At 43.9% G+C, this 18,672-nt stretch overlaps 1 protein-coding gene across 1 annotated transcript in view; it reads left to right on the forward strand.

The window, feature by feature from the left end:
* LOC124151896 (calpain-A-like) overlaps nt 1-7,906 on the forward strand; it is a 28,632-nt gene extending 20,726 nt beyond the window's left edge. The window contains exons 6-12 of the mRNA XM_046524584.2: nt 1,600-1,680; nt 2,311-2,399; nt 2,740-2,912; nt 3,121-3,237; nt 5,342-5,478; nt 6,261-6,472; nt 7,135-7,906. Of these exons, the coding sequence (XP_046380540.1) occupies nt 1,600-1,680; nt 2,311-2,399; nt 2,740-2,912; nt 3,121-3,237; nt 5,342-5,478; nt 6,261-6,472; nt 7,135-7,144 (819 nt within the window). The 3' untranslated portion in view covers nt 7,145-7,906. The remainder of the gene's footprint in view (nt 1-1,599; nt 1,681-2,310; nt 2,400-2,739; nt 2,913-3,120; nt 3,238-5,341; nt 5,479-6,260; nt 6,473-7,134) is intronic.
* The last annotated feature ends 10,766 nt before the right edge of the window (nt 7,907-18,672 follow it).

An 18,672-nucleotide genomic window follows, 5' to 3' on the forward strand; every position in this document is an offset into this window, starting at 1 on the left:
TCACATTGGGCTTCTAGAACACTCACATTGGGCTTCTAGAACACTCACACTGGGCTTCTAGAACATGCACACTGGGCTTCTAGAACACTCATGCTGGTCTTCTAGAACACTCAAACTGGGCTTCTAGAACATTTATGCTGGTCTTCTAGAACACTCATGCTGGTCTTCTAGAACACTCACACTGGGTTTCTAGAACACACATGCTGGGCTTCTAGAACACTCATGCTGGTCTTCCAGAACACTCACACAGGGCCTCTAGAACACACATGCTGGGCTTCTAGAACACTCATCCTGGGCTTCTGGAACTCTCACTCAGGGCTTCTAGAACACTCACACTGGGCTTCTAGAACACTCATGCTGGTCTTCTAGAACACTCACACTGGGCTTCTAGAACACTCATGCTGGTCTTCTAGAACACTCACACAGGGCCTCTAGAACGCACATGCTGGGCTTCTAGAACACTCATCCTGGGCTTCTGGAACACTCACACTGGGCTTCTAGAACACTCACACTGGGCTTCTAGAACACTCACACTGGGCTTCTGGAACACTCACACTGGGCTTCTGGAACATTCACACAGGGCTTCTAGAACACACATGCTGGGCTTCTAGAACGCACATGATGGGCTTCTGGAACAGTCACACAGGTCTTCTGGAACACTCACACTGGGCTTCTAGAACACACATGCTGGTCTTCTAGAACACTCATGCTAGTCTTCTAGAACACTCACACTGGGCTTCTAGAACACACACACACACACTGGGCTTCTAGAACACTCATGCTGGGCTTCTAGAACACTCATGCTGGTCTTCTAGAACACTCACACTGGGTTTCTAGAACACTCATGCTGGGCTTCTGGAACACTCACACTGGGCTTCTAGAACACTCACACTGGGGTTCTAGAACACTCACACTGGGCTTCAGGAACTCTCACACTGGGCTTCTAGAACACTCATGCTGGGTTTCTAGAACACTCACGCTGGGCTTCTAGAACACTCACACTGGGCTTCTAGAACACTCACACTGGGCTTCTAGAACACTCACACTGGGCTTCTAGAACACTCATGCTGGGTTTCTAGAACACTCACGCTGGGCTTCTAGAACACTCACACTGGGCTTCTAGAACACTCATGCTGGTCTTCTAGAACACTCACACTGGGTTTCTAGAACACTCACACAGGGGTTCTAGAACACACATGCTGGGCTTCTAGAACACTCATGCTGGGATTCTGGAACTCTCACAGAGGGCTTCTAGAACACTCATGCTGGTCTTCTAGAACACTCACACAGGGCTTCTAGAACACTCACACTGGGCTTCTAGAACACTCATGCTGGGCTTCTAGAACACTCATGCTGGGCTTCTAGAACACTTGTTGATGTCTGTTTTGCAGCCTCCATTGCGAAAATTGTTGAGTCACATTATGCCTGGTCTGGTAGGCAGCCACAGGTGTCTTGTCAACTGAGATTGGTGGACATTAAGACCGTCAGCTGACTGGTGTGTTCACCTGTTGCCTTGGAGACAGGTGTCAGGTGACTGGTTTGTCTACTGGTTACCATGGAGACTAGTGTCAGCTGACTGGTTCGTTTACTTGTTTGCAGGGGGACTGGAAGAGCGGGAACAACGCCGATGCTAATGGCCTCGTCTCCGGTCATGCATACACTATCACAGGAATCAGAAAGGTAGGATTGGACAATGATTGGAACAGGAATGTCACATGGCTTTCAAGAATTCTCACGCTCAGGGGCGGTGGGGTAGCCATGCTCACTCACTCACTCTCAAATTCTCACAATGTTCAGGTTTCTATTCTTTTCTTTTTTGGTGACAAAGGGTAAATTGATTGAAAATGTGCATTTATGCAATGTAAGTAAAAGTGATCTAAACTATTTGCTCTTGGATGATATTTGAACACTATGAAACATGGAGGCAGGTCAACACATGGCCGACCTCCAGTGGGTGACCAGGTGAGCAAGATATGTTGGATCTCACGGAGGGGATTTCTCCTTGTGGAGTCTGTTGTGGACAAGAACATGCCTGATGTCAACATGGTCAAGAGGAATATTTGGATTATGCTATTTACTAATTTCATTTCATTTTATGATTAGAAAATTTCACAGTTTAATATCTGATATTCGTGATACCATCTGCTGAATGATTCCGGCCAAAGGTGGAACAGATTGAAAGCTCAACTGATCTGCTGACTGGTGGCTTTCAGGTGCCAGCCATCATCCACTACAGTAAAGCTTTGACATGTCTTTAGGACATGTTGTTAGCAAGGTGAAGTGTTGTTACCATGGTTACAATGTTTTCAGATCCACCACGAGATGGGTGAGGAGAAGCTGCTGCGGATCAGGAACCCATGGGGCGACGCGACGGAGTGGAAAGGCTCGTGGAGTGACAAGTAGGGGGCATCACTCTATCTACATCATTAGATCTGGCTACATTGTCCCCCCTTATTTGAAACAGCAGTGAAATACATCCCATAGATTAGGTCGCACTTGTTTTTGTCAGGGTTGCATGGGGTCACATAGGTCAGGATAAATTCCTACAAAAATAAGGGGTGGTTAAAGCGTTCACTCGTCACGCCAAAGACCCAGGTTTGATTCCCGACATGGGTGCAATGATATTGCTCACTCGGGTTGTGATGCACACTCTGTGTTTCCCTGTTTCCCTGTTTCTCTGTTTCCCTGTTTCTCTGTTTCCCTGTTTCCCTAGCAAGTACGTTCCCTGTTTTCTTGCAGCGATGTCAACTGGGAGTGGGTGGACGATGACACCAAGGACAGTCTGGGCCTTGAGTCCCGGGATGATGGAGAATTCTGGATGTCCTTCAAGGACTTTTGTCGCCATTTCCAGGAAGTCACCATCTGCCTGACTGGTCCTGACTTTGATGGGGATGGAGTGTCTGACAGTGCAGGTAGGGAAATAGGACTGATATGTCACAGATACTGTGCACATCAAACCGAACAACTGTAAAAATACACATTGTCTCATGAACACCACTAAGCTAGATACCTTTTGTTCCATGAATGCCATAAAGCCACATACTTTTTTACCCATTGTTTCATGAACATCACAAAGCTGGATATGATTTGACCTCATTGTCTCAATGTCTATGATTGCAGGTCACTTTGTGAGACTTGATGGCAGCTGGGAGGAAGGCGTCAATGCCGGAGGATCCCGCAATGATCTCAAGCTGTTTGCTACCAACCCGCAATACCTCCTCACTCTCACACACCCAGGTAGTCTTGTGTTGCTAAGTAACCATGGTAACAGTCTGGGTGTATCCGAATTAAACTGTGTCCCTTACTGTAAAATTAGGCAAAAATTGTTTGGATGAAACCAGGTATGCCAGCTATTGTAATGTAAGCCCTGCTGTAGGTGCCATTGTATGCCCTCATGAAGGTGCCATTGTATGCCCTGATGAAGGTGCCATTGTAAGCCCTGATGAAGGTGCCATTGTACGCCCTGATGAAGGTGCCATTGTACACCCTGATGAAGGTGCCATTGTATGCCCTGATAAAGGTGCAATTGTATGCCCTGATGAAGGTGCCATTGTACGCCCTGATGAAGGTGCCATTGTATGCCCTGATGAAGGTGCCATTGTACTCCCAGATAAAGGTGCCGCTGTATGCCCTGATAAAGGTTACATTGTATGCCCTGATGAAGGTGCCATTGCATGCCCTGATGAAGGTGCCATTGTATGCCCTGATGAAGGTGCCATTGTATGCCCTGATGAAGGTGACATTGTATGCCCTGATGAAGGTGCCACTGTACGCCCTGATGAAGGTGCCATTGTATGCCCTAATAAAGGTGCCATTGTACGCCCTGATAAAGGTGCCATTGTATGCCTTGATAAAGGTGCTACTGTATGCCCTGATTAAGGTGCCATTGTACGCCCTGATGAAGGTGCCATTGTACGCCCTGATGAAGGTGCCATTGTACGCCCTGATGAAGGTGCCATTGTATGCCCTGGTGAAGGTGCCATTGTATTCCCTGATGAAGGTGCCATTGTATGCCCTGATAAAGGTGCAATTGTATGCCCTAATGAAGGTGCCATTGTACGCCCTGATGAAGGTGCCATTGTATGCCCTGATGAAGATGCCATTGTACTCCCAGATAAAGGTGCCGCTTTTTGCCCTGATAAAGGTTACATTGTATGCCCTGATGAAGGTGACATTGCATGCCCTGATGAAGGTGGCATTGTATGCCCTGATGAAGGTGCCATTGTATGCCCTGATGAAGGTGACATTGTATGCCCTGATGAAGGTGCCACTGTACACCCTGATGAAGGTGCCATTGTATGCCCTGATGAAGGTGCCATTGTACGCCCTGATGAAGGTGCCATTGTACGCCCTGATGAAGGTGCCACTGTATGCCCTGATAAAGGTGCCATTGTATGCCCTGATTAAGTTCCATTGTATGCCCTGATAAAGGTGCCATTGTACGCCCTGATGAAGGTGCCATTGTATGCCCTGATAAAGGTGCTACCATATGCCCTGATGAAGGTGCCATTGTACGCCCTGATGAAGGTGACATTGTATGCCCTGATGAAGGTGCCACTGTACGCCCTGATAAAGGTGCCACTGTATGCCCTGATGAAGGTGCCATTGTATGCCCTGATTAAGGTGCCATTGTATGCCCTAATAAAGGTGCCATTGTATGCCTTGATAAAGGTGCTACCGTATGCCCTGATGAAGGTGCCATTGTACGCCCTGATGAAGGTGCCATTGTATGCCCTGATGAAGGTGCCATTGTATGCCCTGATGAAGGTGCCATTGTAGCCCTTATTAAGGTGCCATTGTATGCCCTGATGAAGGTGCCATTGTATGCCCTGATGAAGGTGCCATTGTATGCCCTGATGAAGGTGCCATTGTACACCCTGGTGAAGGTGCCATTGTATGCCCTGATAAAGGTTACATTGTATGCCCTGATGAAGGTGCCATTGTATGCCCTGATGAAGGTGCCATTGTAGGCCTGATGAAGGTGCCATTTTATGCCCTAATGAAGGTGCCATTGTACGCCCTGATGAAGGAGCCATTGTACACCTTGGTAAAGGTGCTACTGTACGCCCTTTTAAAGGAGCCATTGTACACCTTGGTAAAGGAGCCATTGTACACCTTGGTAAAGGTGCTACTGTACGCCCTTTTAAAGGAGCCATTGTACACCTTGGTAAAGGTGCTACTGTACGCCCTTTTAAAGGAGCCATTGTACACCTTGGTAAAGGTGCCATTGTACACCTTGGTAAAGGTGCAATCGTACATCCTGATGTTGGTGAGCCACTGATTGTTTTGCAACAACCTCCTCCTTGCACCTGACTTGATGTTTTTTCACTGCTTGACCAAGATGACTTCAACCAAGACACAGACGATGCGGAGAGTGAAGGCAAGTGCAGCGTCGTTATCGCGCTGATGCAGGAACACAGGGTCTCCAGTTGCAGCGTGAAGGACAAGCGGCTGCAGATCGGCTTTATGCTGTACAAGGTGAACCCATTCATGGCTTAAGCTTCACCACGGGGGTACTTTGTTCTTCCTGCTCCCCCCCTCTGCTCTCCTCTGCTCCCCTCTGCTCTCCTCGCCTCCACTCTCCTCTCTCTTCCGCTCTCCTCTCCTCTCATCATCTCTTACCTGCTCTACTCTCCTAGCTCTGCTCCCCTCTCCTCTGCTCTCCTCTGCTCCCCTCCCCTCTGCCACCTCCCCCCCCCCTCCCCTCTGCTCTCCTCTGCTCCCCTCCACCCCGCCACCTCCCCCCCTCCCCCACCTCTTCCCCCCCCCCCCCCCCCTCTCCCCCTCCCCTCTGCTCTCCTCTGCTCCCCTCTGCTCTCCTCGCCTCCACTCTCCTCTCCTCTCTTCCGCTCTCCTCTCCTCTCATCATCTCTCACCTGCTCTACTCTCCTAGCTCTGCTCCCCTCTCCTCTCCTATCATCTCCTCTCCTCTCCTCTCCTCTGCTCTTGTGAATCTCTTGGTCCAGACTTGATAATTTACAAACCGCCGTCATATAGCTGGAATATTGCTGCGTTAAACAACAACCAACCATCCAACCATGATGTGATCACTGTGGACTGTCACTGAAACCTTCATTGCATGTAGCCTGACTAGCATCCATTAATGATCCTCTTGGCTTCTCTGCTCAACTTGTTCATATCACAATGGACATTTGTAATGGGGACATTCTATAAATGTGCAGTCGCCAGATGTTCAAGATGATATAAATACTGCCATGGTACACTGAGAAAGACAACAACTGTGTGTATCTCTCCCCCAGACGGAGGCCAAGCAGGATCAGCTTCCGGCCAAACACTTCCGCTACCACCCGGACTGCGGCAAGTCGGGCGTGTACATCAACTATCGGGAGGTCAGCGGCAGATTTGAACTGGACCCCGGCCATTACGTCATCATCCCGTCCACGTTCATGCCAAACTGCTCAGCCAAGTTCATGTTGAGAGTGTATGGGGAGAAATCATTCCGTTTAGAAGGGTGAGATAGATTTAGGTTAAGCTTTAAGGATTGGAAGAATCAACATTGGCACATGTTTTGTCAGAATGTTTTGTACTGCAGGAATATGATAGAATCTATGAAAAATATTTTTCCCTTTTGTGATTCCAGGGTGGATTAGGATCCAGTACCCCATGCTTGTCTCCCTATAGGCATTCCAGGGTAGATTAGGTCCCCAGTATCCCATGCTTGTCTCCCTTTTGGGATTCAAAGGTGGATTAGGTACCCAGTACCTCATGCTTGTCTCCCTGTAGGGATTCCAGGGTGGATTAGGTCCCCAGCACCCCATGCTTGTCGCCCTATAGGGATTCCAGGGCAGAATAGGTCCCCTAAAGGGATTCCAGGGCAGAATAGGTCCCCAATACCCCATGCTTGTCTCCCTGTAGGGATTCCAGGGTGGAATAGGTCCCCAGCACCCCATGCTTGTCTCCCTGTGGGGATTCCAGGGCAGAATAGGTCCCCAGTACCTCATGCTTGTCTCCCTGTAGGGATTCCAGGGCAGAATAGGTCCCCAGTACCCGATGCTTGTCTCCCTGTAGGGATTCCAGGGCAGAATAGGTCCCCAGTACCTCATGCTTGTCTCCCTGTAGGGATTCCAGGGCAGATAATGGGATAATGTAGTAATACTCATTTTATTTTTACAGCCCTCTTTGATAGCAGATGGTTACTGGTCAGCTGCTGGTCAACTCGTCAACCTCTGTGATAACAAGGAGACTGCTGTCATCTGTCAGGATGCATCATCATCATCACTCATCATCCTTGCCATCCATATGATGGCATGTTATTGCAGTGATGCACTAGCTGGCTGTGTATGTGCATAAGGATCGTGAGGTGGCCAAGTGGTGAAGGTGTTGGCTAGTCCAGCTGAAGACCAGGGTTTGATTCTCGGCATGGTCAAACCCTGCTCACCCACCTCCCTCGTTACTGTCTCACACATCATCGGTACTCACAGAGGAATATCCCCACCATATGTTGAGTGTTATGTGTGTGCCGGTTTGCTGGGACTCCTGTGTCAGGGATGTTTGTTCATGTTTTTGGTTTCCTTTGTCTGCTGCCCTATTTGAGTGTCCATGAATAATCTACGAATATCAGTCATATGAATATATTCAAAATGTTGCCTTTTATCAGTGTGACGTTGAGTTTTCTTATAAATTATTGAACTTTGAGGAATGGAAAACAACCTACTTTGTTGAGAACCAAATTTAAGCTCACTCAGGAATATTTGTTTTTCAACCCTGCTCAACGAGCGAAGTGGTGTAGAATCTGTAACTTACTCAAGCAGTGAACAGCAATGTGCCTTATCCAGTTCTCTTACTGAAGATGAGAAGAAGCAGGAGACTATACTGTGTGACTTGTCCCGCTGATTATAATCCAAGTGTTGAAAGCCTCACCATGAGCCTGTCTCTCCTAGGTAGATGGGGGAGCAGGGTTAGGAGAGGGGAGGGGAGGGGAGGGGAGGGGAGGGGAGGGGAGGGGAGGGGGACATGTGTTGAGGAGGGACAATGAAAGTTAGAAAGATTTTGTCAGTACAGTTTGTCCAGTAGACATGTGAATACGTCCCCCGATCTCTGTTGACTGTCACAAGAGGAGACTGCATTAAAAACATTCTCACTTCAGCGGGGTGAAAACATGTTGGTTTCCGAGTACAGTTTGTGTAGACTGGAGCCTGTTCCTCAAAGCTATCTTAGTGTTGCCGTAAGTCACAGTCATCTTAGCACTAAGATCGCTAAGAACAGAACAGATTACTTGGCATGCGTTCACACCTGATGTGGGGCAAAGGGATACTTCTGTTTGTGAAAATAGTCCTGTCTTATACAGTGAAGGTCTGCCTTAGTCATGCACCTCACCTCACCTCACCTCACCTCACCCCACCTCACCTCACCTCACCTCACCTCACCTCACCTCACCTCACCTCACCCCACCTCACCTCACCATGCTGGCTGCATTAGTGTATGTTTCTACTCCAGGACGTTTTTCCCTCACTCATGCATGGTTGAACTGCTCCTCGTCTTACAACAGATGTATTTTCTTACACATCAGTGATGCTCATTTCAACTGATTCCCAAACTATGATGCAACAACGGATATGTGCTGAATCAGGGACCATTTGTGACTTGAATTAATTTGTATAAAATTATACACCGATTGTAATTTACATAGTTTGAACATACAACGATATCACTTACTCAGCATGTTGATATCACTTACTCAGCATGTTGATATCATTTACTCAGCACGTTGATATCACTTAGTATGTTGATCACTTACTCAGCATGTGAAAATCACTTACTCAGCATGTTGATATCACTTAGTAAGTTGATATCACTTACTCAGCATGTTGATATCAATTACTCAGCAGATTGATATCATTTACTGAGCATGTTGATAACACTAAGTATGTTGATATCATGTACCCAGCATGTTGATATCACTTACTCAGCATGTTGATATCACTTACTCGGCATGTGAAAATCACTTACTCAGCATGTTGATATCATTTACTCAGCATGTTGATAACACTTCCTCAGCAGGCTGATATCATTTACTCAGCATGTTGATAACACTTAGCATGTTGATAAAACTTACTCAGCATGTTGATATCACTTACTCAGCAGGCTGATATCATTTACTCAGCATGTTGATAAAACTTACTCAGCATGTTGATATCACTTACTCAGCATGTTGATATCCCTTACTCAGCAGGTTGATAACACTTAGTATGTTAATATCACTTACTCAGCATGTTGATAACACTTAGTATGTTGATATCACTTACTCAGCATGTTGATATCACTTACTCAGCATGTTGATAACACTTAGTATGTTGATATCACTTACTCAGCAGGTTGATAACACTTAGTATGTTGATATCACTTACTTAGCATGTTGATATCACTTACTCAGCATGTTGATAACACTCGGTATGTTAATATCACTTACTCAGCATGTTGATATCACTTACTCAGCATGTTGATAACACTTAGTATGTTGATATCACTTACTCAGCATGTTGATAACACTTAGTATGTTGATATCACTTACTCAGCATGTTGATATCACTTACTCAGCATGTTGATAACACTCAGTATGTTGATATCACTTTCTCAGCAGGCTGATATCATTTACTCAGCATGTTGATAACACTTACTCAGCATGTTGATAACACTTAGTATGTTGATATCACTTACTCAGCATGTTGATATCACTTACTCAGCATGTTGATAACACTCAGTATGTTGATATCACTTTCTCAGCAGGCTGATATCATTTACTCGGCATGTTGATAACTCTTACTCAGCATGTAGATAACACTTAGTATGTTGATATCACTTACTCAGCATGTTGATAACACTTACTCAGCATGTTGATAACACTTACTCAGCATGTTGATATCACTTACTCAGCAGGTTGATAACACTTAGTATGTTAATATCACTTACTCAGCATGTTGATAACACTTAGTATGTTGATATCACTTACTCAGCATGTTGATAACACTTAGTATGTTGATATCACTTACTCAGCATGTTGATATCACTTACTCAGCATGTTGATAACACTCGGTATGTTAATATCACTTACTCAGCATGTTGATATCACTTACTCAGCAGGTTGATAACACTTAGTATGTTAATATCACTTACTCAGCATGTTGATAACACTTAGTATGTTGATATCACTTACTCAGCATGTTGATAACACTTAGTATGTTGATATCACTTACTCAGCATGTTGATATCACTTACTCAGCATGTTGATAACACTCAGTATGTTGATATCACTTTCTCAGCAGGCTGATATCATTTACTCAGCATGTTGATAACACTTACTCAGCATGTTGATAACACTTAGTATGTTGATATCACTTACTCAGCACGTTGATATCACTTACTCAGCATGTTGATAACACTCAGTATGTTGATATCACTTTCTCAGCAGGCTGATATCATTTACTCGGCATGTTGATAACTCTTACTCAGCATGTAGATAACACTTAGTATGTTGATATCACTTACTCAGCATGTTGATAACACTTACTCAGCATGTTCATAACACTTACTCAGCATGTTGATATCACTTACTCAGCAGGTTGATAACACTTAGTATGTTAATATCACTTACTCAGCATGTTGATATCATTTACTCAGCATGTTGATATCACTTACTCAGCATGTTGATAACACTTAGTATGTTGATATCACTTACTCAGCATGTTGATATCACTTACTCAGCATGTTGATATCATTTACTCAGCATGTTGATATCACTTACTCAGCATGTTGATAACACTTAGTATGTTGATATCACTTACTCAGCATGTTGATATCACTTACTCAGCATGTTGATATCATTTACTCAACATGTTGATATCACTTACTCAGCATGTTGATAACACTTAGTATGTTGATATCACTTACTCAGCATGTTGATAACACTTCGTATGTTGATATCACTTACTCAGCATGTTGATATCCCTTACTCAGCAGGTTGATAACACTTAGTATGTTAATATCACTTACTCAGCAGGTTGATAACACTTAGTATGTTGATATCACTTACTTAGCATGTTGATAACACTTAGTATGTTGATATCACTTACTCAGCATGTTGATAACACTCAGTATGTTGATATCACTTTCTCAGCAGGCCGATATCATTTACTCAGCATGTTGATAACACTTACTCAGCATGTTGATAACACTTAGTATGTTGATATCACTTACTCAGCATGTTGATATCACTTACTCAGCATGTTGATAACACTTAGTATGTTGATATCACTTACTCAGCATGTTGATATCACTTACTCAGCATGTTGATAACACTCAGTATGTTGATATCACTTTCTCAGCAGGCTGATATCATTTACTCGGCATGTTGATAACTCTTACTCAACATGTTGATAACACTTAGTATGTTGATATCACTTACTTAGCATGTTGATAACACTTACTCAGCATGTTGATATCACTTCCACAGCATGTTGATATCATTTACTCATCATGTTGATATCACTTACTCAGCATGTTGATATCACTTACTCAGCATGTTGATATCATCACTTACTCAGCATGTTGATAACACTTAGAATGCTGGTATCACTTCCTCAGCAGGCTGTTATCATTTACTTGGCATGTTGATAATACTTAGTATATTGATATCACTTACTCAGCATGTTGATAACACTTAGTATGTTAATATCACTTACTCAGCATGTTGATAACACTTAGTATGTTGATATCACTTACTCAGCATGTTGATATCATTTACTCAGCATGTTGATATCACTTACTCAGCATGTTGATAACACTCAGTATGTTGATATCACTCACTCAGCATGTTGATAACACTTTGTATGTTGATATCACTTACTCAGCATGTTGATGTCACTTACTCAGCATGTTGATAACACTTAGTATGTTGATATCACTTTCTCAGCAGGCTGATATCATTTACTCAGCATGTTGATAACACTTACTCAGCATGTTGATAACACTTAGTATGTTGATATCACTTACTTAGCATGTTGATATCATTTACTCAGCATCTTGATATCACTAACACAGCATGTTGATATCACTTACTCAGCATGTTGATATCATCGCTTACTCAGCATGTTGATAACACTTAGTATGTTGATATCACTTCCTCAGCAGGCTGTTATCATTTACTTGGCATGTTGATAATACTTAGTATATTGATATCACTTACTCAGCATGTTAATATCACTTACTCAGCATGTTGATATCATCACTTACTCAGCATGTAGATAACACTTAGTATGTTGATATCACTTCCTCAGCAGGCTGTTATCATTTACCCAGCATGTTGATAATACTTAGTATGTTGATATCACTTACTCAGCATGTTGATATCACTTACTCAGCATGATGATAACACTTGGTAGGTTGATATCACTTACTCAGCACGTTGATAACACTTACTATATTGATATCACTTACTTGTCATGTTGATATCACTTACTCAGCATGTTGATAACACTCGGTATGTCGATATCACTTACTCAGTATGTTGATATCACTTACTCAGCATGTTGATATCATCACCTACTCAGCATGTTAATAACACTTAGCATGTTGATATCACTTACTCAGCATGATGATAACACTTGGTAGGTTGATATCACTTACTCAGCACGTTGATATCATTTACTCAGCATGTTGATAACACTTACTATATTGATATCACTTACTCGTCATGTTGATATCACTTACTTAGCATGTTGATAACACTCCGAATGTTGATATCACTTACTCAGCATGTTGATAACACTCGGTATGTTGATATCACTTACTCAGCATGTTGATATCACTAACTCAGTATGTTGATATCACTTAGTATGTTGATATAATTTACTAAGCATGTTAAAAACACTTAGCATGTTGATATCATGTACCCAGCATGTTAATATCACTTACTCAGCATGTTGATAACACTTAGTATGTTGATATCACTTACTCAGCAGGTTGATAACACTTAGTATGTTGATATCACTTACTTAGCATGTTGATAACACTTAGTATGTTGATATCACTTACTCAGCATGTTGATAACACTCAGTATGTTGATATCACTTTCTCAGCAGGCCGATATCATTTACTCAGCATGTTGATAACACTTACTCAGCATGTTGATAACACTTAGTATGTTGATATCACTTACTCAGCATGTTGATATCACTTACTCAGCATGTTGATAACACTTAGTATGTTGATATCACTTACTCAGCATGTTGATATCACTTACTCAGCATGTTGATAACACTCAGTATGTTGATATCACTTTCTCAGCAGGCTGATATCATTTACTCGGCATGTTGATAACTCTTACTCAACATGTTGATAACACTTAGTATGTTGATATCACTTACTTAGCATGTTGATAACACTTACTCAGCATGTTGATATCACTTCCACAGCATGTTGATATCATTTACTCATCATGTTGATATCACTTACTCAGCATGTTGATATCACTTACTCAGCATGTTGATATCATCACTTACTCAGCATGTTGATAACACTTAGAATGCTGGTATCACTTCCTCAGCAGGCTGTTATCATTTACTTGGCATGTTGATAATACTTAGTATATTGATATCACTTACTCAGCATGTTGATAACACTTAGTATGTTAATATCACTTACTCAGCATGTTGATAACACTTAGTATGTTGATATCACTTACTCAGCATGTTGATATCATTTACTCAGCATGTTGATATCACTTACTCAGCATGTTGATAACACTCAGTATGTTGATAACACTCAGTATGTTGATATCATTTACTCAGCATGTTGATAACACTTTGTATGTTGATATCACTTACTCAGCATGTTGATGTCACTTACTCAGCATGTTGATAACACTTAGTATGTTGATATCACTTTCTCAGCAGGCTGATATCATTTACTCAGCATGTTGATAACACTTACTCAGCATGTTGATAACACTTAGTATGTTGATATCACTTACTTAGCATGTTGATATCATTTACTCAGCATCTTGATATCACTTACTCAGCATGTTGATATCACTTACTCAGCATGTTGATATCATCGCTTACTCAGCATGTTGATAACACTTAGTATGTTGATATCACTTCCTCAGCAGGCTGTTATCATTTACTTGGCATGTTGATAATACTTAGTATATTGATATCACTTACTCAGCATGTTAATATCACTTACTCAGCATGTTGATATCATCACTTACTCAGCATGTAGATAACACTTAGTATGTTGATATCACTTCCTCAGCAGGCTGTTATCATTTACCCAGCATGTTGATAATACTTAGTATGTTGATATCACTTACTCAGCATGTTGATATCACTTACTCAGCATGATGATAACACTTGGTAGGTTGATATCACTTACTCAGCACGTTGATAACACTTACTATATTGATATCACTTACTTGTCATGTTGATATCACTTACTCAGCATGTTGATAACACTCGGTATGTCGATATCACTTACTCAGTATGTTGATATCACTTACTCAGCATGTTGATATCATCACCTACTCAGCATGTTAATAACACTTAGCATGTTGATATCACTTACTCAGCATGATGATAACACTTGGTAGGTTGATATCACTTACTCAGCACGTTGATATCATTTACTCAGCATGTTGATAACACTTACTATATTGATATCACTTACTCGTCATGTTGATATCACTTACTCAGCATGTTGATAACACTCGGTATGTTGATATCACTTACTCAGCATGTTGATATCACTAACTCAGTATGTTGATATCACTTAGTATGTTGATATAATTTACTAAGCATGTTAAAAACACTTAGCATGTTGATATCATGTACCCAGCATGTTAATATCACTTACTCAGCATGTTGATAACACTTAGTATGTTGATATCACTTACTCAGCAGGTTGATATCACTTACTCAGTATGTTGATATCACTTACTCAGCAGTGTTGAGCAAGTAAAATCAGCAAGCTGAGAAAGTGTCCCCAAGACTGCCGTCATAATGCTGAAATATTGCTGAGTGTTCTCTTAAACAACAAACAAACAAGCAAACAAATAATATCACTTGCTCTGCATGTTGTTATCACACACTCAGCTCAAGGCAAACATTGAAGAGAGTTGTCACATGTGTGTCTTTGACAGTATTTACCTTTCTCATGTGCACTTGCTCCCTGTACGAAAATGTTAATTGTTATTTTCATGTTTTGCTAAAATATATTGGATGAAATGTTATGCTCTGTTTGCAATGAATAAAGTTTACAGCCACAAAGATTTTACATAATGGTTGACCCAAATATAAACCTGTGAGCAAAATATATATGTCGGGTATGTTGGAATTTTTGTCATTGAGTTGTTTTCTTCGTCCACGTAGTTGTGCTCTTGCTGCAGCAGCTTAAGTTCTTCCCTCTCATTGTGCCAGACACTAGGTTTACCCCCCTCACCATGGTGCCAGACACTAGGTTTACCCCCCTCACCATCGTGCCAGACACTAGGTTTACCCCCCTCACCATCGTGCCAGACACTAGGTTTACCCCCCTCAAAATCGTGCCAGACACTAGGATTACTCCCCCTCTCACCATGGTGCCAGACACTAGGTTTACTCCCTTCTCACCATGGTGCCAGACACAAGGTTTACTCCCTTCTCACCATGGTGTCAGACACTAGGTTTACCCCCCTCATCATGGCGCCAGACACAAGGTTTACTCCCCCTCTCACCATGGTGCCAGACACAAGGTTTACTCCCTTCTCACCATGGCGCCATACACTAGGTTTACTCCCTTCTCACCATAGTGTCAGACACTAGGTTTACTCCCTTCTCACCATGGCGCCAGACACTAGGTTTACTCCATTCTCACCATGGTGCCAGACACAAGGTTTACTCCCCCTCTCACCATGGCGCCAGACACAAGGTTTACTCCCTTCTCACCATGGCGCCATACACTAGGTTTACTTCCCTTGTCACCAAGGCGCCAGACACTAGGTTTACTCCCTTCTCACCATGGTGCCAGACACTAGGTTTACTCCCTTCTCACCATAGTGTCAGACACTAGGTTTACTCCCTTCTCACCATGGTGCCATACACTAGGTTTACTCCCTTCTCACCATAGTGCCAGACACTAGGTTTACTCCCTTCTCACCATGGCGCCAGACACTAGGTTTACTCCCTCCTCACCATGGTGCCAGACACTAGGTTTACTCCCTTCTCACCATGGCGCCAGACACTAGGTTTACTCCATTCTCACCATAGTGTCAGACACTAGGTTTACTCCCTTCTCACCATGGCGCCAGACACCAGGTTTACTCCCTTCTCACCATGGCGCCAGACACTAGGTTTACTCCCTTCTCACCATAGTGCCAGACACAAGGTTTACTCCCTTCTCACCATAGTGCCAGACACAAGGTTTACTCCCTTCTCACCATGGCGCCAGACACAAGGTTTACTCCCTTCTCACCATGGCGCCAGACACAAGGTTTACTCCCTTCTCACCATGGCGCCAGACACCAGGTTTACTCCCTTCTCACCATGGCGCCAGACACTAGGTTTACTCCCTTCTCACCATAGTGCCAGACACAAGGTTTACTCCCTTCTCACCATAGTGCCAGACACAAGGTTTACTCCCTTCTCACCATGGCGCCAGACACAAGGTTTACTCCCTTCTCACCATGGCGCCAGACACAAGGTTTACTCCCTTCTCACCATGGCGCCAGACACTAGGTTTACTCCCTTCTCACCATAGTGTCAGACACTAGGTTTACTCCCTTCTCACCATAGTGTCAGACACTAGGTTTACTCCCTCCTCACCATGGTGCCAGACACTAGGTTTACTCCCTTCTCACCATAGTGTCAGACACTAGGTTTACTCCCTTCTCACCATGGTGCCAGACACTAGGTTTACTCCCTCCTCACCATGGTGCCAGACACTAGGTTTACTCCGTTCTCACCATAGTGTCAGACACAAGGTTTACTCCCTCCTCACCATGGCGCCAGACACTAGGTTTACTCCATTCTCACCATAGTGTCAGACACTAGGTTTACTCCCTTCTCACCATAGTGCCAGACACAAGGTTTACTCCCTTCTCACCATGGCGCCAGACACAAGGTTTACTCCCTTCTCACCATGGCGCCAGACACAAGGTTTACTCCCTTCTCACCATGGCGCCAGACACTAGGTTTACTCCCTTCTCACCATAGTGTCAGACACTAGGTTTACTCCCTTCTCACCATAGTGTCAGACACTAGGTTTACTCCCTTCTCACCATAGTGCCAGACACAAGGTTTACTCCCTTCTCACCATGGCGCCAGACACAAGGTTTACTCCCTTCTCACCATGGCGCCAGACACAAGGTTTACTCCCTTCTCACCATGGCGCCAGACACTAGGTTTACTCCCTTCTCACCATAGTGTCAGACACTAGGTTTACTCCCTTCTCACCATAGTGTCAGACACTAGGTTTACTCCCTTCTCACCATGGTGCCAGACACTAGGTTTACTCCCTCCTCACCATGGCGCCAGACACTAGGTTTACTCCCTTCTCACCATAGTGTCAGACACTAGGTTTACTCCCTTCTCACCATGGTGCCAGACACTAGGTTTACTCCCTTCTCACCATAGTGCCAGACACAAGGTTTACTCCCTCCTCACCATGGTGCCAGACACAAGGTTTACTCCCTTCTCACCATGGCGCCAGACACTAGGTTTACTCCATTCTCACCATAGTGTCAGACACTAGGTTTACTCCCTTCTCACCATGGTGCCAGACACTAGGTTTACTCCCTTCTCACCATGGCGCCAGACACAAGGTTTACTCCATTCTCACCATAGTGTCAGACACTAGGTTTACTCCCTTCTCACCATGGCGCCAGACACTAGGTTTACTCCATTCTCACCATAGTGTCAGACACTAGGTTTACTCCCTTCTCACCATGGTGCCAGACACTAGGTTTACTCCCTCCTCACCATGGCGCCAGACACAAGGTTTACTCCCTTCTCACCATGGTGCCAGACACAAGGTTTACTCCCCCTCTCACTATGGTGCCAGACACAAGGTTTACTCCCTTCTCACCATGGTGCCAGACACAAGGTTTACTCCCTTCTCACCATGGTGCCAGACACAAGGTTTACTCCCTTCTCACCATAGTGCCAGACACTAGGTTTACTCCCCTTGTCACCATGGTGCCAGACACTAGGTTTACTCCCCCTCTCACCATGGTGCCAGACACTAGGTTTACTCCCCTTGTCACCATGGCGCCAGACACAAGGTTTACTCCCCTTGTCACCATGGCGCCAGACACTAGGTTTACTCCCTCCTCACCATGGCGCCAGACACTAGGTTTACTCCCTCCTCACCATGGTGCCATACACTAGGTTTACTCCCTTCTCACCATGGTGCCATACACTAGGTTTACTCCCTTCTCACCATAGTGCCAGACACTAGGTTTACTCCCTCCTCACCATGGCGCCAGACACTAGGTTTACTCCCTTCTCACCATAGTGTCAGACACTAGGTTTACTCCCTTCTCACCATGGCGCCAGACACTAGGTTTACTCCCCTTGTCACCAAGGCGCCAGACACTAGGTTTACTCCCTCCTCACCATGGCGCCAGACACTAGGTTTACTCCCCTTGTCACCATAGTGCCAGACACAAGGTTTACTCCCTCC

Source organism: Haliotis rufescens, unplaced genomic scaffold, assembly GCF_023055435.1.
Source record: "Haliotis rufescens isolate VD_foot unplaced genomic scaffold, xgHalRufe1.0.p SCAF_15, whole genome shotgun sequence".
Taxonomy (NCBI): Eukaryota; Metazoa; Mollusca; class Gastropoda; order Lepetellida; family Haliotidae; genus Haliotis; species Haliotis rufescens.